The 25243-nt window shown below is 36.4% G+C and overlaps 1 protein-coding gene across 6 annotated transcripts in view; it reads right to left on the reverse strand.

Moving 5' to 3' along the window:
- Positions 1-25243, reverse strand: part of LOC114334579 (protein alan shepard) — a 531107-nt gene that overhangs the window by 44347 nt on the left and 461517 nt on the right. For 5 of the 6 annotated variants that reach the window (XM_050645412.1, XM_050645409.1, XM_050645411.1 and 2 more), the window contains one exon: positions 2081-2176. In XM_050645412.1, coding sequence (XP_050501369.1) covers positions 2081-2176 — 96 coding nt within the window. The remainder of the gene's footprint in view (positions 1-2080; positions 2177-25243) is intronic. The other variant, XM_050645410.1, reaches the window with a different exon arrangement.

The following is a 25243-nucleotide window of genomic DNA, read 5'->3' on the forward strand; positions in this document are numbered from 1 at the left end:
CATTATTTGACAATGGCATTGTCATCATTAACTTGAGATGGCTTTTGAATGTTATTGGATAACCTTTACTTGTATAATCACTTAAATTATTAATTCAGTTAATTAATATGATTATTTTTTCACTAACTATGTTTCAGTGATTACAATAATTTATATACTATGCAATAAATACTAATACTTAATCCAGAAAAGAGGAAAAGTGATAAAGTGATTTTTTAATAATATATTGTTACTATGCAACGCTTAGATACATTTTAAACATACAGTCGGAAAAATAAAAGAATACCCATGAACGAACATATAAAACACGCTGTATTTTCCTGTCACCGTGTCACACAAAAAATTGGCCAGCGAAAGTACATGTAATAATATTGTTACATGTACTTGCACTGGACAATTTCCTTTGTAATACGGTGACAGGAAAATACAGCGTGTTTTATATGTTCGTTCATGGGTATTCTTTCATTTTTCCGACTGTATTTAACAACAAAATACTTAGATCACAGAATATATCCTGGTGTATTCTCTGCTTGGATTTTCCATAAATAATAAACAATAAATAACTTTTTATTAATTTCACGTCTAAATCAATTATTTATCAAATACACCATCAATATTATTTAATAAACAACTCAAAATATTCCTGAAGCCGTGTCAAATATTTAGTAGCCTTGTTTGTCACTGTCTTGTCAGCATATTGTGTTTGGCTGAGTGCGTTGTATGACAAAGATAGCGAATGTTCGATTTGGAAAATATCACCACGGACATGGTGTTCATTTTTTTCGAATCCTGGAAAAACTAATAAATATTTTTGAAAAATTTAAAAGCAGAATGAAAGATTACATTATTACCGAGGGCCGAAAGTCCCTTAGAATAAACAAAAGGTTTCTTTTGAATGAAATATTTGAAATTAAAAATCACACCAAATTTTCTCTTTTTTTTTTTCACTCCTGTAACTTACTAAAATAAACATTATAGAAGTTTTCAGGGACTTTCGGCCCTCGGTAATAACGTAATATTCATTTGGATATGGATGGATGTATACCAGGAGTGAGCAATGGTGCCTTTGAGCATATTGTTTATCGGTTAATAATGTAGTTTCACATGTATGTGACAGTCACTATTATAAACCGATTCCATGTTTTAGTCAACACACATTGTGGTACATTCAACCAACTCTTTTAAAGAAAAACCTTCTTGTACCAAACACACTAATTAATTACTAGATTTGCATAGTGTCTACGATGCGTTGGCCAAAATGATTAATTTAGGCTAATTATTGATTTAAAGCTCATAACATACAGTGATGAGCGCGCTAATAACCGGCAAAATAGCGCAAAAGGTGGAAAACATAATACATTGCGAAACAAAAAGAGATGAAACTAGTAGAGGTGGAAATGATCGTTATAAGCGTATAAAATAACATTAAATTACATAGTTTCCCACCTTTAGACGTCTGTGGCAGAATTATTTTATAAAATTCTACTGTCACAGTGACAGCTGTCATAATCCTTTGATACATCTAAAGGTGGAAAACTATGTAATTTAATGTTATTTTAGACGATTATAACGATCATTTCCATCTCCACTAGTTGCATCTCTTTTTGTTTTGCAATGTATTATGATTTCCATCTTTTGAGCTATTTTGCCGGTTATTAGCGCGCTCATCACTGTATATTAAATGTTATAACATAACTATTATAGACGATTTAGGATTTTAACATGGTAAAATTAAAAATAAGAATATTTCCTCGATATTAATAAACAGGAATGAAAATGAAGCTTTTCTAAAGTATAGTATGTAAGTTAGTTAGAAGCTCTGGAGAAGAAATGCTATGATTGTCGAATAGAGTCAATAATTATATTTATATAATGTCGTGTTCTACTTTATAATCAGAAAGAAAAATCTAATAGGGACTAATGATGATTTTTACTAAACGTTCAATTTACTGTAGTTTTCAGTGACCCACCACCATAATAATATGTCAAACAGTGTTTACTGTATGGGAGTAATTACTGGTAATTTTGTAAAGTACATTATAAAGGAAAGCAAAAAGGCTGTTATATAATATATACTTACTTGTCCATATTTAGATAGCATTTGGTCCAAGTCTGATTCCTTAAAATTCGGCGGCAAGTTAGCGATGTACAAATTTGTGGGATCTTGTTCCTGTTGCTGTCAAAAATAAGAAGTTAATGAATTTCAAGGCATATTTCTTACCGATAGAGCGATTTGGAAAGTAATATTAATATTGATAAAGTGACAGTTTACTAAACAGTGACCAAAGAGATGTCCGTAGGTAACCGTATTGGAATATTTGTAGTTTTTACTTAAACGTGACACCAGTTGAAATTACAGTATTTCTACGTTAAGAATTCAATGGCGTTACACAATTATATTACGACATTTTCATAAACTAGATATACAGGTATAGTGGAGTCAGTGAAGGGTTTTACCTCCGCTTTCGTTGAACCTTCATCGATTTTCATAAAAATTGGTGAGTAGTTAGAAGATACTTCAAGGAACAAAGGTGACATGATGCCAACTTGCGCTTTTACCCTGGGGGTGGATGCCACCCCTTCTCGGGGGTGAAATTTTTATTATTAAAAATAATATCAGAAATCGATAGAGGGGCAACTTCTAAGCAAAATTTGTTATATAAAGTTATTAACATAAATCAATACTTTTTGAGTTATTAAATATCAAAGATTTTATTTTTTCTTAAAAAAATGCATGTTTTAAAGCTGTTTTTCACGTATTACTCAAAAACTATAAGCTTTTGTAAAAAAGTTATTGTTACCAAAATTAAAGATAATAAAAAGTTGTATACACTCCCTACTTAAAGAACTAAACTAATGTTATTTAAAAGTGAGTTATGGGTAATTAAATGTATATTTTTTTCGACGAGTACTCAAATCGAAGTATTCAAGCTTACATAACGGGAAAGCGATGCATTTTATAGAATATACTTTTTTAACACTTGTCAAAGTAATTCGGAATACCTATCAAATGAGCTCCAGTAGAAGTTAATAGCATCAAAACTAAGCAAGTTATGATGAAAATAAGAGAACTCTTTCGATTTTTATAGGAAAAAGTGAAAAATAAAACATACGCCATTTCCACAAAAATTAAAATTTGTAGTAATCGTCACAATAATTTCTTTAGGTTAACATAGTTAATGATTTCAACAATCTTGACCGATTTAAAATGAATATTTTTGAAAAAAGATATAATTTAAAAAAATCAAAATTTTTAGAATTATCGTACTTTTCATTTTCTTTTGATAATAACTCCAAAATACTCAATATAAGTAAAAAATTATATACAACTACATTTTAATTTTTTTGTTCCAAATACTTTACCCATTTTACTATTTCCGTAGAGTAAAAAATAATCGAGATAGAAACGTTTAAAATTTCAATTTTGCTGCGAGAACCATGTAACCGGGGCCATTTAACCTTTTATTTTTAAAAAAGTAATAGGTTTAAAAGAATATAATCGTCGTTTTTTAATAGCTCTTGGAATCAACTTTTAATTAATTTTTAGGTAATTCTGATATCTCAAAAATTAACGGAATTATTTACAAAAAAAACAATAACATTTTTTGTAAAAATTTTTAAAAGATAAATTTTGAAACATTTTTGATGCATAAATTTTATTGCTATCAACTTGTTCGAGGGCTTATTTGATAGATATTTCTAAGAACTTTGACAAATGTTAAATAAGTTTATGTTATAAAATGCATCATTTTCCCGGTATTTAAGCTTGAATACTTAGATTTGGGTACTCGACGAAAGAAATATACATTCAATTACCTATAACTCACTTTTAGTTAACAGTGAAAGATTTTTCTAGTAAGGAGTTTATTTAATTTTTTATTAGCCTCAATTTTGATAATAATACCGTTTTTGTAAAAACTTATAGTTTTTGAGTTATTTATGAAAAATCGGTTAAAAACATGCATTTTTCTCACGAAAAATTTAAATCTTTGATCTTTAATAACCCAAGAAGTTTTGAACTTTATATAACAAATTTTGCTTAGAATTTGTCCCTCTATCTAATTGTGGGGTTATTTTTAATAAAATAATTTTCACCCCCGAGGAGGGGTGATATCCACCCCCAGGGTAAAAGCGCAAGTTGGCACCATGTCACCTTTGTTCCTTGAGATATCCTCTAACCACTCACCAATTTTCATGCAAATCGATGGAAGTTCAACAAAATCGGAGGTAATAGCTCATATCCACCTTCAGTGACTGCACTAGTATAAAATGGGTGTATGATAAGCATGTCGTAGATAATAAACACTTCTTTATATCTACAAGTTGTGGAAAAAAGTAAGAACTACCTTTAATAATTCGGATGTCTTCAAACATTATTGTAAAACGCTCAAAGTAGAGTAGTAGCCACTTCAGCACAATTTGACCTCTGAATGTCACGTAAAATGCCAAATGCCACGTCAAATGTCACCTTTTACGTCAAACGTCCAGTTTCACCTAAAGTGTGCTGAAGTAGCTACTTCTCTACTGCTCAAACATGTCAATATATTTTGTCAGTTTTACACATACAACTACTTTTAATAATTCGGAAGTCTTCAAACATTATGTAAAACGCTCAAAGTAGAGTAGTAGCCACTTCAGCAGAATTTGACCTCTGAATGTCACGTCAAATGTCACATAAATATCACGTCAAATGTCACCTTTTACGTCAAACGTCAAGTGTCATCTAAAGTGTGCTGAAATGTCTACTTTTCTACTGCTCAAACATGTCAATATATTTTGCCAGTTTTATACATTCTGAATTTTATTTAAAATATTCTGAGAATTTATGGATTTGGGATGAGAGCGCGGTATATCTTCTTCTTTTCTTGTTAGTGCCTATCTGTTACTGATATTGGATACCAACATGCTATCTGACTATATTGATTGCTATCCTAAACTGTAGTAGTTAGGTTGAACCATTTTCGTAGATTGTGCATCATCTCCTGGATTTCTTTTTCTCTTTTTCAGTGCACCTTGCGTTATAATATCGTTATAATAATAGGATCTATCGTCGTTCATTGCGAATTATGTGTATAATCTTTACTCATTCTGTGCATAACCTGTGGTAGACAAGAAACCCTTAATAGGTTTCTATACCACAACATTCTCAACGTCTTTCATCGATACCTTAGTTAAAATTCACGATTTCACTTGTTGGTTTGCCCTACCGGTTCTCGATTTTACGCGGCATGTAACAATTCATCTACTGATAAGTCAGTCAATTGACGAAGGTTTTGGAGCCATAATTGTGCTGTATTGGGGAGAGAATAAAACACATTTATTTTTATATCTTGTTTCAGTTGATCTCCTGCCGTAACAGTTTGAATTTGTTCATGATATACAGGGTGGGGCATTAGTGTGACAAAGTCCAATTACTCGTTTGTCGTAAGATACGAAAAAAAGTTATTTAGATAAAAGTTGGGGCACACATACTACCATAATTTAAAAATATTTTAAAATATACAGGGGCGTCCGATTGACAGGGTGACACAAACTTATGTTTTTTTAAATGGAACACCCTGCATATTTTTACATTTTTGGATTCTCCTCAATGTTTCCTTTCTTAAAATATAGTGTTTTTATTTTATGTTCAAACCATTTTTAATATGGTCTAATATTGTTAGTTAAACATTAACAGTATAGCGAAATGTTTAATTTTAATGTACAGGGTGGGTCGAAACTCGGAATGAGTATTTTCTGAGTTTTCTTAAATGGAACACCCTGTATTTAAGTATTGTAATGAAATGATATTTTATGATACTTTTTTATTTCTTAAGCATTCCCTATACCCAAGTGCTTTAATTTGTAAATTATTCGTGATTCTTTAAGCCAAACATTAATTGCAACAGAAATTACGTGAAGTTTTATTAGGTGGCCGTGAAAATATTCAATCAAAAATAATTTTTCGAAAAAAATACATAGCCTGATCCTTAATTTATTAATATTGAATGATATATCCAAATACATTCGTAGTTGAGGTTGTTGGTGCTTAAAATATTAATCAAACATACAAAATTCTCCCCAATTGGCTATGGCACAAAATTTGCTTAAACATTTGACATTATACTACATATTTATATAGTTTCAGTTGATTTGTTACCATTACTAATATTAATTTTTCTAATGAGAAACTGATTAAAATGGCTTTGTGTTAGGAGAATATGACAAAAATGAGCTACTTGCACTAAAAATTTATCATCAGCAATTCCCTGATAGACGACAACCAAGAAGAGAAACTTTGAAAGTATACTAAAACGGTCTCAACAGACTAGACACTTAGATTGTAAGAACGGTTGTACTAATATGCAGATCCTCAGTGACACTAAGGGTTACATTTAATTCCTGTTTTCTTCATTTACAATAGTTTTTGTTTTATCAGATTTATCATAATCTAAGTGTCCAGTTCGTTGAAACCGTTCTAGTATATTTTCAAACGTTTCTCTTCTTGGTTGTCGTCTATCAGGTAATTTCTGATGAAAAATTCTTATTGCTAGTAGCACATTTTTGTTATACTCCACTAGCACAAAAATATTATTAATCAGTTCTTCATTAGAAAAATGCATATTAGTAATGGTAACAAAGCAACTGGAACTATAAAAATAGTAAAATGTCAAATTTTTAAGCAAATTTAGTGTCATAGCCGACTAGGTAGAATATTGTATGGTTTTATTAATATTTTGCGCACCAACAATCTTAACTACGAATTTATTTGGATATCTCATCCAATATTAATAAACTAAGGATCAGGCTAGATTATATTAATTTTTTTTTTCGAAAAATTATTTTTGATCGAATATTTTCACGTCCACCTAATAAAATTTCACGTAATTTTTGTTGCAATTTAATGTTTGGCTTAAAGAATCACGAATAACTTACAAATTAAAGCACTTATAGGTATAGGGAATGCTTAAGAAATAAAAAGGTACGATAAAATATCATTTTATTACAATATTAAAATACAGGGTGTTCTATTTAAAAAAACTCAGAAAATACTCATTCCGAGTTTCGACCAACCCTGTATACTAAAATTAAACATTTCGCTATACTGTTAATGTATAACAATAGTAGACTATATTTAAAATCGTTTAAACATAAAATAAAAATTTGATGTCAACTCACTACAATTCTACATGGTGTAAATATTGCTACGGAATTAACAAAAAAACGTAATTATCTTTTAAACTACCTCGTATAATATTACAAAACCCTATATTTAAAAAAAGGAAACATTGAGGAGAATCCAAAAATTTAAAAATATACAGGGTTTTCCATTTAAAAAAACATAAGTATGTGTCACCCTGTCAATACGCACGCCCCTGTATATTTGAAAATATTCTTATATTATAGTCCTATCTGTGCCCCACCTTTTACCTAAATAACTTTTTTTCGTATCTCTTACGACAAACGAGTAATTGGACTTTGTCACACCAATGCCCCACCCTGTATATTATTTATTGTCTTATTCGCTATTAATCGCAAAATGTTTTATTGAAAATCGTTTATAAAAGTTATATAATTTTATTAAAATCCTTTCAAGGGCTATATCAAATCACAGAACGTTTTCGATATGAAAATATCATTATCAGTGCTAGTACAGGTTAATCACATGCTAAGCCACCAAACTTTATACCCAAAGGTTGGGTATACTCTTTAAATGGCTTGAAAATGTGTTAAATTTACATTGTTAATTAAAATTCCAAGCGATTGATATCTTCTTCATCTTCATATCATTTTCATCTTTATAAATTTTATCCGTCGTTTGGAATTTTAATTAACAATAACAATGTAAAGTACCCCGTACCCCGCACAAACCTTATGGAAATTAGGTCCCAGTGGATTTCGTTCATACTTTGGGAAAATCTTCTCTTTGAAGCATCCTGATAAAAAGTTCTCATGGGCACAACTCAATCGTATGAAGGATTTTCAAGATATAAAGGCACAAACTCGGAACATTATAAGATTTATTGGGTATTCCAATTCCCTGAGTTACTGGTTATCTGGCAACATGTAGAAGTTTTTTTTTTTTTTTTTCGTCTTTAAAGAGGGGGGGTCTGGAATCTTCAAAAGACACCTCAGTCCAGAACGCCGCCTGACTGACCTTAGTGCAGGATTCATTCTTCGTAGTACCAGCGATAGTTCCCGAGGTGCTTTAAAACGCTCTCTCGTCGCCGAGGCTACGCCGAATGCCTACCTGCTAAACCAGACCCTCCTCTGTCATCCAGCGCTCCGAAAACGGAATGGCCGCTGCAAGGTCGACATCGCTTCCGAAGCACTTTACCTTCATTTATCCACAGACTGTAAGTAAGGAGGCCCTTCATTTTCCCCGTTCCCCCTTTTTTTGTGGTTTTTTTTTTTTTTTTTTTTTGAGCTTCTTTCCCACAGTCTGTCTCATACAATATATCTCACTTATTCGCCTCTCGTCAAAACTTATTCCCTCTGCCTTCTACTCGCCATATATTTCACCCCTATCGTTGGTACAGCTGTTTTTCCTCCTCTTCTTTCTTCTTGATCACTACACGGATATAGTTGTGTATGCTAGTCCAACCAGTTTTATTTTCAATCATTCTCTCAATCATTTCTCGCACTGTCAGAAAATTCACACCTGTCTCTCTTTCCATTCTATTTCTTTCTACTATCCATCTGTTGCACTCTAGCATGGTATGTGTAACAGTGTCCGGGCGTCTGCAGTATAGACATTCGTCAGTGTCAGCCTTTCCAAACCTAGAGAGGTAGGCTCTAAAACACCCGTGTCCTGTGAGCACCTGCGTCAGGAAATAGTCCAGTCGCCTGTGACCACAGTCCATCCAATCCTTTAAATTAGGAAGCAGCATCTTTGTCCACTGTGCCACATGCTCCATGTTGTTCCATTCTTGCTGCCATCTTTCAATTGACCTTTCTCTTTCCTGTCTTCTCTCGGCCATAGTAAGCTCAAGGTCTCTTCTCTCATACAGTTCTTTTCTTTCTACTACCAACACATGCAGCGGAACACATCCAGTGATGGCCCACAAGGCTGCGGCAGACACAGTCCTGTAGGCGCATGCCACTCGCAGCAGACTTGTTCTGTCCACTCGTGTAATGAACCCCCTGTAGGCCCGTATCCCTACCGCCTCACTCCAGACTGGGGCTGCATAGAGGACGATCGACTGAACAACACCGTGCAAAGCCCTCCTCCTTTCGGATTTGGGTCCTCCAATGTTGGGCATCACCCTCCCCAACGCAGCCGCACTGTTTGCAGCCTTCCGGGTCACCACCTGCACGTGCTCCCCCCATTTTCCATTCTGGTGCATCGTCACTCCTAGGTACTTTACGTGTTTCTTGGGTGTTAGACACGCTCCTGCACATTGTAGCTCCACACTTTGCCTGTTCCTTTTCCCCTTCAGAATGATGGCCTCGGTCTTCTCTGCCGCGAGTTTCAGTCCATGCTGTGTCATCCATTTCTTCACGACGCCGCCTGCTTTCCGTACCCGGTATTTAAGATCTGGCTCGTCCCGCGCCACTACCAGCACAGCGAGATCGTCTGCAAATGCGAAGGGAGACGTACCCTCTCCATATTCACAGTTCAGAATCCCGTCATATGCTAGATTCCATAGCGTCGGGCCCAAGACAGATCCCTGGGGAACACCTGCCGTCACATCCACGATCGTGCCTTTCTCCACCATAATTCTTCTTTCAGACAGATATTCCGCTACCACGTTCATCAGGTATCCAGGACACTCTCTCTTCTCCATTGCCTTCATTACCTCGTTCCACTGCAGCGTATTGAATGCATTCCTAACATCGAACAACAACAGGGCCGCCCAACGGTGTTCATCCCCTCTATTGCGCAATGCGTCGAATACACTCACGATTGCATCAATCGTGCTTCTCCCTTTACAGAAACCAAACTGCCTCGGGGACAAGCCTCCCGACCTCTCAATCATGCCATCGATACGTCCCCGCAGCATTCTTTCATACAGCTTACCGACGCACGGAAGAAGGCAGATGGGTCGATACTTTTCCCCAGCTTTGGGAAGCAGTACCAACTTCGATGTCCTCCAAGGCTCAGGAAAGGTCTGTGCTTCCAGCAGTGCATTCATGTGTTCCAGAAGCCACGCGGGCTCCGCCCGTCCTAGACACCTCACCGCCTCAGGTGATATCTGATCCAAACCGGGGGACCTGCGCGTCTTAAGTGCGCCCAATGCCTCGACAAGTTCATCCATGGTAAAGGGTACAGCCCGCTCAGCTTCCTCGTCTCTCCGTACACCATGCCACCTGCCCGCGGGAAAGAGCTCTCGTGTTACCTCGAGCTTCTTATCCATAGGCATTTCATACGAGGGGTACGCATGGAACTTTTTCATGGCGATCCTGTATCCTTGACCCCAGACGTCCTCATCCAGTTTTTCACACAGTTCTCTCCAGTGCCTTCTCTTTTCTGCACGAATTTTCCTGTAGAGTTCCCTCTTCCGTAGGCGGTACTCCTCCTCGATCTCCTCGATGACATCAGGATCGACTCCTGCTCTGCCCCTTGCTCTCGTTAGCCTTCTTCTCATGATTATACATTCATTTCTTTGTGTCTCGATGTCCGCGTTCCACCAGTAGGGCATCTTGTTTATATCTCGGCGACCCCTCCTGCTTCCCTCCATCGCTTCTTTAATTACCCTCTCCAGGTTTTCGACTGTCGGTGATTGACCCTGCATCATGCTAACTCTCCATTTGATCAGCTCCTCGTATACTTTCCAGTCATTTCCATCATCGCATCCGCCTCCCGACGTACCAGACGCGCGGTCTGCGTTAGTAGTTCCCGCCCCGACTATCGAGAATCCGATGTACTGATGCTCCGTTCCGGTGTAGTCTGGTAAAACCTTCCAGCCTCTTGCTTTCGCCGCTATTCCTTGTGTCGCAATAGTCACGTCGATGTACGTACCTGTACCTCTCCTAACAAACGTAGGCGCCAGACCTGTGTTCAGTACTACTAGATCCAGAGTACCCACCCAGTCGGTCAGTATCCTGCCGCGAGTGTCGGTGATAGGAGATCCCCACTCCGCTGCTTTTGCATTAAAGTCTCCCAGCACTACGCATTCTCCTCCTGTGTTCCCCACTTCCTGCATGATCTCGTCCATCTTCCTCTCATACTCACCCACTGTTATGTTCGGAAAAACATAACAGCAGACCAGCTGCATCTTCTCCATCCGGACGATCACGTATCCTTCCTTCGGTTTAATTTCATACACTCGCAGCTTTCTATTGTAGATTCGTACAGCGGCCCTTCCAGTCGTATCCACAAACCACCCTCTTTTCTTAGCCGCTGTTGGGTTTGGCTCCGCCGTCACCAGCACGTCGATATTCTTTTCTACGGCGGCAGCCTCGGCGAGATCATGTGCTAATCTCGCCGTTCCCACGTTCGTTTGTAGTACTCTCAGCTCTCGGATCTTATTTCCTGTGTTCGCCATTTCTTAGACTCGGACTTCTTTCACGCTCTCTTTCATACTGTTTCCACTCGCGCGCTCTTCCTGGGACTAGTCCTTAGTGGTCCCTACTTTCAACCAGTCGGTTGAACTTTGGACATCTTCTTGAATTCGCCACATGCCCGGTCACATCGCAGTTGAGACATCTGATTGTTTCTGTCTTGCATTCCGACGCTATGTGACCCTCTTTGCCGCATCGGAAGCAACATCCTCTTCTGTTCTGCCCTTTACAGTTCCATTGCTTGTGTCCAAAGGCTAGGCATCTCAAGCATCTTGGTATTTCTGTCCTTGCTTCTATGACCCGACAGGAGGTATACTCTACCCTAATTCTTCTCATTCTTAGGATCTTTTCGGCCGCGTCTTCGTCGACATCCATCACTGCACTCATCATCCCTCTTTCTCCACCCCGTGTCTCGGTCCAGGTTTTTACTATGTCACATGCCCGCTCTTTACCTGCTGCTTCCTCTGTGGCCTTTTGGATCACATCCTCCGTTGTGTTGGGTGGGATTTCTTGCATCAAGATTCTTCTCTTTACGACGCCTCCTTTTGCCACTGCTCTCGACACACATGTGCTACCAGAGAGGAGTTTCTTCACTTCCTCCGCCATTTCCCTTCCTCCTCCCAGTTCCAGTGATATTCCTTGATTTCTGGTCTGTCTGATCCTTTTTATGTCGATGGATTTTCTTCCTGTGAGGTTACTTTTCACTTCTGTCATAAGGTCCGCAAATGATTTATCCTTGTTTTTGCTGATAAGTACTACTCCACATTGTTCTCTGGGCTTGGTGTTAATGTTTGCCCACCCTCTTCTCGATTTTTTGCCTAGGAGCGTGATCGTCACACCCCTTCCTCTTGCTGCCCACTCCAGGATTCTCCTCGATGTCTCAACTCCTAGTGATGTTGGCGTGTGGATTCCCACTCTTTCTCTTCCTAGCTCCTCCATCTTCTGTACCAGTTTCCTGCATGTCTTGAGGAACTTCACCGACTCGAGTTCTTCCTTCTTGTTTGGGAGAAGTTTGAATCCATATTTCTCCTTGTCAATCCACGTTCCATCTACATGAGCAGACATCGTGACTCTCACAGTTCCCAGGCCTCCATCCTCATCTACTTCCGCTGGAACACCTGGTAGGTCAGGAAACATACCTTTCACCGTTTCCATGGCTTTTTTGTCCTCGTCGTTGTTGGTAACAAATACTGCCACGTCTGCTGCTATATCAGAGATGTCCCCCTCTTTCACTTCAGTTCTTTGGAAGACTTCCTCCGGCCAGTCCTCATTTAAGAACTCTGTTATTTCCTCGTACTCGCATATTGCCATTTTTTCCGTGATGGCGTCCACCCTCCTTTTAATGGCTTCTGGGTTCTCTAGGTCCACTTGAACACCCATTGTCGCCATTTTCTGGACTTTCAAGGGCTCCATGTTCGTCTGCACACCTCTGGATGTCGTGCAAACAGACTTCCTTGGAACCTCTTCTTTCTTCTTGCTTTCCTCCAGTTCCTCGGTATAATCGAACAACCGGTTTCTCAGGTTGTCGACCTCCTGCTTTATGGCAACCCTTGTATTTGGCACCTCAACCATGAGTTTTTCAAGGGCCGCTACACTATCCTGGAGGCGTTCCAACTTTGTTCTTGCATTACAGTTGGGTGTTTGCTCCTCTTCCTCCGATTCATCATCGGAACTGCTGTCAGAGCTGCTCGATTCCCCTTCTTCCCTTGCGTTTTCTTTCCCTTGACTCTTCGCTTTATTTTTTTCGTCCTTCTGTCTGTTCTCTTCTCCCTCTTTTTCTCTTCCTATTCTCTTTCTTTCTTCTTCTCTCTTGGTTTGCAGTTCCTCTCTTACTTCCCTTGTTTCCCTCTTACCTTCCCTTTCTTTTCCCTTGCTTCTGTTTGCGCTGGTTCTAGATCCGGGGTCTTCCTTTTCTTCCACTTCTCTTCTCCATCTTTTCTCCCCTTGATTCTCGTCCCTTTCTTTTTCCCCGCCTCTTCTGTTTTCTTTTTCGCCCCCGCTGCTCTCTCTTCCGCCTTTTTTGTTTTTCTTTTTTTGTCCCATCTTCCTTCCCACGAGTTGGGTCGTGTTGATCTGTCCAGTGGGGCAGTGCGCCCTTGCCCCGCCAAGGCTGTTTTCCCCTCGGGTTCGCCATCTCCCTCAGGCATCGCTTGTAGCCCACTACGTTACCCCTGGGCCATGCACCCCTTCGGCACGATGGTGTTACACCTTGAGGTTGGGGTGGCGGTATACTAGGATGGTGCATAGCCGCAATCCCTATGCATATCCGTTTGTTTTCAGTGGTTTCCTCCACTGGTTTTTGAATTCGTGGAGGTTTTCTCCTCGGGTATAGGTTTGGGTATCAGGACGTGTTTGATGGTAGGGGTGGGTGTCATATGATAGATGGGGGGTAATAACTATCACACAGGGACAGGTTAGGAGCTGGGTTGAGGGACAGCGGTCAGCTGCTCCAATTTGTCGCCTTTTACGAGGAGCAGGAGAAGCTGTGGAGGTATTCTACTTGAGAGGCCCGCCTCCACACGGGGAAACATGTAGAAGTTTGGATCAAGGAAAAGTACTAGTAGTCTATGATTTTTTCCTGGCTATCCAATGGCGACCTTTACTTTGACCTTGACCTTCAGCGGACGTCATCTTCTAGAGTTTCGAGAGTTTTCGGCATCAAATTGATATAAACAGATTACTCATTGGTTTTTGAGGTCGCTAAACACGAATATGCCACCAGAACGACTCCCGCAGCACCTGGTTTCCAAGGTCAATGAAAGAGGCTCCTGGAGTTTCGAGGGTCTTTGGTACTACATTAATGCAAACGGATTAGTTATAGGTGTTTGGGGTTGCTGAACACGAATACGTGATCAGCACAGACACAAGAGCACCTGGTGCCTAAGACAGGTTATCTTCTGGAGTTTCGGAGGAATCAAATGGATTACTCTTAGGTTTTTAAGTCCAGAAGATAACCTGCCTTAGGCACCAGGTGCTCCTGTGTCTGTGCTGACCACGTATTCGTGTTCAGCAACCCCAAAAACCTATAACTAATCCATTTGCATTAATGTAGTACCAAAGACCCTCGAAACTCCAGGAACGCCTTTCATTGACCTTGGAAACCAGGTGCTCCGGGAGTCGGTTCTGGTGGCATATTCGTGTTTAGCGAACTCAAAAAACCCGCCAGTAATTCATTTGCATCAATTAAATGCCGAAAACCATCGAAACTCTAGAAGATGACGTCCCTTGCAGTGGTCCTGACCACCACGTCCTCCCTGATGGCATATTCGTGTTTAGAGATCCCAAAACCCCATGAGTAATCTGTTTATATCAATTTAATGCCGAAAACTCTCGAAACTCTAGAAGATGACGTCCGTTGAAGGTCAAAGTCAAAGTAAAGGACGCCATTGGATAGCCAGGAAAAAATCATAGACTACTAGTACTTTTCCTTGATCCAAACTTCTACATGTTGCCATATAACCAGTAACTCAGGGAATTGGAATAACCAGTAAACCTTATAATTTTCCGAGTTTGTGCCTCTATATTTTGAAAATCCTTCATACGATTGAGTTGTGCCCATCAGAACTTTTTATCAGGATGCTTCAAAGAGTATTTTCCCAAAGTATGAACGAAATCCACTGGGACCTAATTTCCATAAGGTGTGTGCGGGGTACTTTAACACATTTTCATACCATATTAAGGGTGTATACCCAGGTATTTTTGGTGACTCAGCATGTGATTAACCTGTACTAGCACTGATGATGATATTTTTATATCGAAAACGTTCTGTAATTTGATGTAGCCTTAAGGGATTTTAATAAAATTATATACCTTTTATAAAGGATTTTCAATAAACATTTTTGTGATTAATGGTATACAGCCAGCTACAGGAAATTTCTTTCCTTATGGATTTTATTGTCTTTATGTCTAATTATAAGTCTATTCGAAACTCAACGAATAAGCTTAAAGTTAAAAAGTTTTTTCTTGAAATAACGTTGCTATTTGCAAATTACAAATGATCTATGTACCTGTTCTATTTTCTACTTATATGGAACTTTATCTTTTCTTATCGAGAAATGATTGTTTAATGAGTGCATTTCTCGACCTTCACTGACTGACATTTTTATGTCTACCTTTCCGTATCTTGTCTAGCTATGTGTATTTATTTCCGGAATAATACCTTAAAGAATTTACCAATAATTTAAATAAACTACAGGTACAATCTAAAAGATTTCGTCGGAAAACTTATGTATTTTATAAAATAAATTGTAATTGAATTAACTTAAATAATTCATCTCTTTGATCAGTTTCTGTCTTTTTGGTCATTGCAATGAATTTGTTTGATTTTGCTAACGATTTTGGTTTATTAACTTTTTAACAGCTTGTGTAAATTTTTTGACTGTTGGTACGGTTTGTAACCAATTGTTGTCTGTGGTATGAAAGAAACACGGATGATATGTGTATGACATAACAAGGTAAACAGTTTTACTTTCCAGATCTGCATATAAATATACAAATATAAAAAAATAATGGTTAGTGCTGAATATTTCTACTAAAATACATACAATGTGTTAATAATAATACGTCTGGTTAAATCAAAAAGGTGCACAATTTGTATTATATTTTTTACAAAATGCAATTTCTCATTGTTATTTTATACAACATGCAGAATGCTCTCAATCTTCTTGTATATTATACATAGTCCAGGGCGCATCTGTTTTGAGATGGACGTTGAGAGGTGACTCAAATTTTTTTGCAGAAATTGCTTGAAAATAAATCAAACAATAATATTTGAGTTATCCTCCCTCTCAAAAAGGTCCGGAACATTGTTTAAATAATCAAAATGTCAAAAATTGAAGAAAAAATTCGATTTTTGTCTTCGTTTTTTGATTATAACTTTAAAAGTAGTCATTTCCGAGAAAAGTTGTACTGACATAAAAGTTGCGTAATTAAATTTCCTACAATATAGAATTGGTTAAAAATTTAAAAAATAGTTACCCTAGTTGCAAAATAGCAATAATTGCGAAAAAACCATACAAAAACAAGTATTCGCATTTTACGTTTTTCAACCATTTATGCTACACTTAGGACCTTCATATTTCATTCAGAAAAACTTTATGATACAGTAAAACAATACTGTAAATTTCATTAAGATCGGTTCAATAGATTTTGCAAAATAAATTTTGCAATCCAGCTTTCGCACAAAAAATTCATTTTTTCAAAACGTTACAGGACTGAAAATAAAGCAGATAGCAAGTTGAATTTTTTTTTGCTTATAGAAGTGTACTGTACCTTACATTTGCAATTTTCAAAATTAAAATCGATTAATTACCATGGCGTCAGAAAATTTTTGAAATAAACAATAATTTTTGGTGCTACGAGCAGGACAGCGGTGTTCGATTCACACAAGTTGATTTCCAACAAAAATTTCTTCCAATCTTTATCTAATATATTATTTTCTTACTCTATATTTTGTTGTATTTTAATATTTTAATTCCACAAAAATCAAACTAATTTTATAATTGTTTGTGAAATATTGTTTAAACAATTGCATATGTTTAAAAATAATAAACTTTTATTATTTAAGTTAAAATATATGAACAAAGAAAGTTTTTGCTAATAAAAGTGTTATTTCAAAGGATAGAGTATGTGTTTTTATTTTGCAATAAACAAATTTATTTATATATATCGAAATGTAATAAAAATTAAAATGTATCAATCATTATCAAAGGTCATTGGAATGCCCAATCAGAGCAAACTATCCGCTGTCCTGCGCGTAGCACTAATAATTAATGTTTATTTCAAAAAATTCCTGAGCCGTGGTGTTAATCGATTTTAACTTTGCAAAATTGCAAATGAAAGGTACAGTACACTTCTATAAGCAAAAAAATTTTCAACTTGCTATCTGCTTTATTTTCAGTCCTGTAACATTTTGAAAAAATGAATTTTTTTTACGAAAGCTGGATTGCAAAATTTATTTTGCAAAATCTATTGAACCGATCTTAATGAAATTTACAGTATTGTTTTACTGTATCATAAAGTTTTTTAGGGTGAAAGATGAAGGTCCTAAGTGTAGAATAAATGGTTGAAAAACGTAAAATGCGAATACTTGTTTTTGTATGTTTTTTTCATAATTATTGCTATTTTGCAACAAGGGTGACTATTTTTTAAATTTTTAGTCAATTCTATATTGTAGTAAATTTAATTACGCAACTTTTATGTCAGTACAACTTTTCTCGGAAATGAATACTTTTAAAGTTATAATCAAAAAACCAAGAAAAAATTCGAATTTTTCCTTAATTTTTTGACATTTTGATTATTTAAACAATGTTCCGGACCTTTTTGAGAGGGAGGATAACTCAAATATTATTATTTGATTTATTTTCAAGCAATTTCTGCAAAAAAATTTGAGTCACCTCTCAACGTCCAAATGTACTAATATTTTTACAGATGCGCCCTGGTCTAACAACCACATCCAACCTTTTATGCCATGTGAATACGTCGAGCTGAATTTAGAAAAATCTTTTTTTAAATCAATTTTTATTTTGTTGTAAGTTTTAAAGTATTAGAACCTTGATACCGTTAGCTCTCAAGAGTTATATTGTTGTATGTGCAAGTTTTGAGAAAAATGAAAAACAAAAAATAATGAAGTCAAGTCAAAATGTTCAACTAAATAAAACATAAAATAATATTAAATTAAAAACTTTATTGGAACCATTTCCTGGTTACACCTCCGTGGCTTCTAAAAATGCAAGCCAATCGGATGCTGGAGCTAGAAAGATAAGGGAATTCTATAATTTACAAGTCACGTCCCATCTGTCCAGCGCGGAAAAAGTCAAACGAAAATGGAACTCTACATACTCAGATAGGAGTAATACTATTTATATTAATTATACACATAGTTTCAAAAGTTATGCATCACTTCTCGTATTCACGATGTTTACGCTTTTATAAACCCGTATCTTTATCACATATTTAATGGGCCTTTTTTATAAAAAATATACCATTTTTGGTTTTTTATTTTATTTGATTACCCATTTAATTGACCTGGTTTTGCCAAGGTGTAAACATTTGAAAAATTTATTCTGGTGAAATTTTTGAAAACGTGATTAAAAATGAATCGTACTTTAATTTCCGAGTTGGACCGTATAAGAATTATCAATTTAGTTGAAGAAGGCCATTCACAGCGGTTCGTGGAGGAAAGAGTGGGTGTTTCTCAGAGTGATGTCTCACGGATATGAAATAGGTTTCTGGAGACAAACTCGATACAGAATAGAGCTCGGTCTGGTAGACCCCGAGTTACCAATGATCGACAGAATAGATATATCAGAATTTCCATCCGTAGAAATTCTTCTATGTCTGTACCAGCCCTCCAAAGAGAATTCAGGCATGCTACAGGAGTCAGAGTATCGTTGGCTACAATAAGAAGAAGAATTTTAGACTCCGGTTTGAGGAGTCGTCGACCAATAAGAGTTCCTCAGCTACAACTTAGACATGTTTTGGATCGCCTCCAGTGGGCTCAAGAACACATAGAGCTCCCCAACTGTTTTGGAATTTTGTGCTTTTTTCAAACGAGACCAGAATCTGTTTAAATAGTGATAACCAGCGAATTCGTGTGTGGCTAGTCGTGCAGCTCTTGTTGGCTCTCGCCACACACAAATTCGCCGGTTATCACTATTTAAACAGATTCTGGTCTCGTCTGAAAAAAGCACAAAATTCCAAAACACTTGGGGGAGCTCTATGTGTTCTTGAGCCCACTGGAGGTGGTCCAAAATATGTTTAGGTTGTAGCTGAGGAACTCTTATTGGTCGACGACTCCTCAAACCTGAGTCTAAAATTCTTCTTCTTATTGTAGCCAACGATACTCTGACTCCTGTAGCATGCCTGAATTCTCTTTGGAGGGCTGGTACAGACATAGAAGAATTTCTACAGATGGAAATTCTGATATATTTATGCTTTCGATCATTGGTAACTCGGGGTCTACCAGACCGAGCTCTATTCCATATCGAGTTTGTCTCCAGAAACCTATTTCATATCCGCGAGACATCACTCTGAGAAACACCCACTCTTTCCTCCACGAACCGCTGTGAATGGCCTTTTCACCAAAATAAATTTTTCAAATGTTTACACCTTGGCAAAACCAGGTCAATTAAATGGGTAATCAAATAAAATAAAAAACCAAAAATGGTATATTTTTTATAAAAGATACCCATTAAATATGTGATAAAGATACGGATTTATAAAACCGTAAACATCGTGAATACGAGGGGTGATGCATAACTTTTGAAACTATGTGTATTAATTATTAGTATTACTCCTATCTGAGTATTTAGGGTTCCATTTTCGTTGGACTTTTTACGCGCTGGATAGATGGCACGTGAATTTGCAAATTATAGAATTCCGTCCTCTTCCTAGCTCCAGCATCCGATTGGCTGCAATCAGATGAAAATGGTTATTCATTTTTAAAAAATAATTTACTGTAACGGAAATACGGGTAAACCTTGGGTTTTATAGCTTGAAAGTTTGCTAGTATATTCTATAGATAAGAAAACAGTTTTACAAAACTGTTCCAAAACTGCGTTTGTTTTAATTTTCGACAAATTCAATTCAGCCAGATATTCAATGAAAAAATTGAAATATATATTTGCAATATATTTCATCTAGACATTATGTGGCATAAAAGGGATGCAAAACTTATGTAACAATGCAATGCTTAAAACATAACCACTTTTCTGATTTATTTTTACAAACTTTATTGCCATATCTTCTCATTTCACGTTACAGAGATACTTACAGAATATTTTAGAATAATTATATTTTATATGTACTTTTTGGTGTAACATCTTATTAGCATAAATCTGGAACTAAAAGTTTGCCAGATTTATGCAAGATTGCACTGCGAAAATTATGGCACCAAAAGAAAATACTTCAATCACGTCATTAACACTAACAAAGTTAGTTATCTCCTAAAATAATAATTAAGAACCGAAGCTACTTCAGCAAATTAATATCCATTATAAGGAAATCAATTTCCACAAAAATTGATTGCTTTAACAAATGTTATTTCTTTTTGCTGTCTAGTCAATGTTTTGATCCCGTATAACATAGTGCCGTTTACAGTGGTAGGGGAGCCCAAGCGGGGATATTTGCAGTTACTCGAGCGCGTCAGAAAATCACATGGGGAGAAACCTTGTACCCTGTAAATGTACTCCTACTCCTACCATATATTGGCTCTTAATATAGGTGAGTTCGTTAAGAGGGGTTCGAAAAAAATCTATCCTTAGAAAAACTCGTAATCGTCAGATTAAGATAAGCTAAGTTAAGTACATGCAGAACAGTGTATATTTCAAAAATCTGACGATTTGAGCGGGGCGTAAGGAAATGGGCGAGTCACAAAGTTTCACAAAAAAAGCGAATATTTCGCGAAATGAACGTCAGATCGAAAAACTAAAAAATACGTGTTCAATATTTTTCAAAAATCTATCGAATGATAACAAACATGATCCCCCACGAAGAGGAGTGGGGATAAATATAAAATTTTAAATAGAAACCCCACAATATTTCGCGAAATGAACATCAGATCGATAAACTGGAAAATACATGTACATATTCAATATTTTTCCAAAATCTATCGAATGACACCAAACATGACCCACCACGGTATTTTGGTGGGGGTACTTTAAAATCTTAAATAGGAGCCCCCCATTTTTTATTGCAGATATTAATTCCTTACGTAAAAGTAAGTAACTCTTATTCGAGACATTTTTTCGAATTATGGATAGATGGAGCTATAAAAAATCAAAGTCCCCACTAAAATGGAAAACTTAACTTTTTTTGGTTTTAGGACCTAATCTTTACAACCCAATAGGTCCCCATCACGCTCGAGTAACTGCAAATTTAGCATACTTGCCTCCCTTACTACAGTTACCATTTTGTCATACTTCATTTCATATGTTCACTATGCTCGCCAACAAAACTATTGGCGAGCATAGTCTTTATGCGTTCAGCAACCAAAATGGTTTAAGCTTGACCGCAGCTGTGGTAGCGGGTAGGTAATGATCGCGATAGAGAGTAGACTTACTTCAGGGATTTAGCGTCCCTGCCCACGTGAGCTCCTGGTTTTTCCTCCACTTCCTACTTAGAGGAAACCAGGCCATAACCCCAGTATTATACTATCCAAACTCCAATTCCGTCATTTATTCTAACAACAATAAACAACGTAACAACGGGTAGTGACCATCGTATAATTAGAGCAAAAATAAATATTAACATGAAAGAAGAGAGGAAAAGAATATTTAAAAAAACAACGCGGATAGATGCCTTTAAATGAAGATCAATTCCGAAAGGTCTTAGCGGATAAGTTCGAATATGATCCTTCACATAATCAAGATCAAATTGACGAAATTAACAAAAACATAAATATGAACCTTCTCGAAGCTGGACTACAGGTCGCAAAGAAAACAAGGACTAAAGAAGACAAAATAAGCAACAGAACTAGACAACTAATGACGGAAAGAAGGCAACTACTAGCTCAAAACAAACGCCAAAGTCGAGAATACATAGAACTTAATAAAACAATTAGAAAAGAACTAAAACGCGACATACAAAAATGGAACGAGCGAGTCATTGAAAACAACAGAGGCTCAAAATGTCTAAGACCCGCACTGGGTGTTCAAAAAATCATCAAAATTAAAAACTCCAATAATAAGAAAGAGAAGGACAAATATAAAATAACAAAAATAGTCGAAGACTTCTACAAAACCTTGTACAGCTCGCAAAGTCAGCCTAATGAATCAACAAAGGAGAACGTCAAAAGAAAAATAAAAAAAACGCGGGATCAGGAAATATAAAGGGATTCTAGTGATTTGCTTAGACTGGAATACGCTGGTGTCTGATCGGCCTATGGAGGAGCAGTACGGCAAGGGATAAGGGCTTGCGGCTCGGTAATACTCCTCAGTAGATCCCTACCGGAAGAAAAATATTCGTGGATCAGTCGTTACAACTTTAAGTTGAATAGAAGCTTCGGGGAACCTGACGTTATAAAATTCATTCAGGTAGCAGGCTAGATGGGGCTAAGCTAAGTCTATACATCGAATATCTTAGGTAGGGCATGTAATTCGGCGAGAGGAAGGTGTAACAGATAGAAAAGTTTTTGACCGAAGAGAGCAGATGGGACAACGAGCCAAAAGAAGACCGAGACTTAGGTGTCAAGACAACTTAGAGGATGATTTAAGATCTATTGTGAGGTAAAGCATGATGCTATCTGTGATGCCACTGATGATGATAAACTTTATGCAATTTCGTTTTCTCTGTTCAAGTTCTCTAATTCTTTGGGATTAATCTTATTTTGTAGAAGAACTCGATGGACTCTTGTTTTACATTTTTTAATTTGTTATCATTCCTCAAGTTTTCAAATTTTATATTTCTATTATCCTTATTTAGTTATCTTACATTTTTGATTTTACTGATTGTATTTTATTGAAGTTCCGTTATTCCGTTTTTAATTAACTCTTATTTAGTTACTCATTCGTTGTTACTCTAGTTCTTATCTTAATCATCATTCCTTAAAGATTTCCTCTTCAAATAAAGAAATAATGTATTATACAGGGTGTAACAAAAAGGCAGGTCATAAACTAAATCACATCTGGGACCAAAAATAGATCGATTGAACCTAACTTACCTTAGTACAAAAAATGTCCACATAAAAAAAGTTACAGTCCTTTGAAGTTATCGATTTTTATCGATATATCGAAAACTATTTGAGATTTTTTATTGGAAATGGACAGGTGGCATAGCAGAAACATCTTAAAAAATAATAATAAAAGTGAAATTTGTGCACGCCATAAAAAATTTATGGGAGTTTTGTTCCCTAAAACCCACAAAATATTTGTGTACGTTCCAATTAAATTATTATTGTGGTACCATTAGTTAAACACAATCTTTTTAAAACCTTTTTCGTCTCTTAGTACTTTTTCGATAAGCCAGTTTTTATCGAGTTATTTTGAAGGTTTGTAAAATCTACCACATATTTGTACATGGTTAAGTAAGATTATAGAATATTATTTTCATAATATTATTACCAGATCTCTATAATATTACTTAACCATTTAAAAATATGTGTTGTTTTACAAATCTTCAAAATATCTCGATAAAAACTGGCTTATCGAAAAAGAACTTAAAGGCAAAAAAGTTTTAAAACATTGTGTTTAAAGCCTTGGTTTCCTCGAAAGCGGCACTGACAAACTGCGACCGTAACTCTGCGATGAATGACGTCATAAACAACTGTACCACGCAAAATAATAGCAGTGGTTTCCAAGGATGCGTTGGAAGCCACCGCTTGCTGAGTTTACACATTTAATTGCCGCAGTGAAGAACCTTGAATTTTTCACCGTAATCTGACGTCATTCATCGCAGTGTTACGGTCGCAGTTTGTCGGTGCCGCTTTCGAGGAAACCAAGGCTTTACTGATGGTACCGCAATGGTAATTAATAGACCGTACACAAAGTTTGGGGGGGTTTAAGGGAACAAAACCCCCATAAAATTTTTATGGGGTGGACAAATTTCACTTTTATTTCTTATTAAAGATGTTCCTGCCATAAGAATGTCACATGTCCATTTTCAATAAAAAGTATCAAATAGTTTTCGATATATGTATTGGAAAAAATCGATTTCCATTTTGTAACTTCAAAGGGCTGTAACTTTTTTGTGTGCACATTTGTACTAAGGCAAGTTAGGTTCAATCGAACTATTTTTGGTCCCAGAAGATGTGTGATTTAATTTATGACCTGCTTTTTTGTTACACCCTGTATATTTTGATTTATAACATTAAAATAATTGAATAATTTGCCAAAAATTCTACAAACCCAAAAGATTCTAAACTTTACAACACTTCTGATATTAACTACTGTTCAGTAAATACCCCTGTACATTATCTAATATCATGCATGAATGCATAGCGTATTACGGATTTCTCAACTACAATAAATATATGAAAATTAAAATCAAGTCTAGTGTATTTTCAATAAGTTATGTGAGACATAATTAACAATTATTGTATAGAAATGCGCATTCTCTAAATGACATTTTTGTTACTTTACCACTAGAGTTGAGTTTCTTTAACATACTCTGCCACAATTCGAAAATCCATTGTTTGACTTTACAAAAGTATAGATCAGAAAGTCATAATATTAAGCGGAAGGTAATTTGTTTCTCATAAATTTAGCGAACATAAAACAAAGAAAAAGTATATTTTTCTTGACTGGTGTGTGAATAATAGATAATATTTGTCTCTTTTACACGGAACATACGGCTTTTAGTCTATAATAGGGTTAGTCATCGCTACTCATTTGTTTCGAACACTTGACATATGACGTATAATATATATTCGTCATACGACATTGATATATCCAGTGGCGTAGCTAGCATGGGTGACACCCGGGGCGGTAATGGATGGTGTCACCCCAAATTAAAAATAAAGATTGTTAAAATCTACGAAAATCCGATAAACGTATGTTTTGAATAATGAAAAAATTAAGAATTATAGTTAATGAAATTGTAGTAAAGAGTCTTGGCAAATGTTTCTGTCTGGTATCCGAGGCTTGGTAATCGGTTCTATATGAGCATTGGCTATAACGATAACGAGGATAACCTACAACGAATGGCACAAACTTTCAATACAGTGGCGAAGAACTACAACATGAAAATATCGACAGCTAAGACAAACTCCCTGGTAGTGTCAAGGGAATCCATAAGATGCAAATTAGTAATTAACAACGAACTA

Source organism: Diabrotica virgifera, chromosome 3 (assembly GCF_917563875.1).
Source record: "Diabrotica virgifera virgifera chromosome 3, PGI_DIABVI_V3a".
In the NCBI taxonomy this organism is placed as follows: Eukaryota; Metazoa; Arthropoda; class Insecta; order Coleoptera; family Chrysomelidae; genus Diabrotica; species Diabrotica virgifera.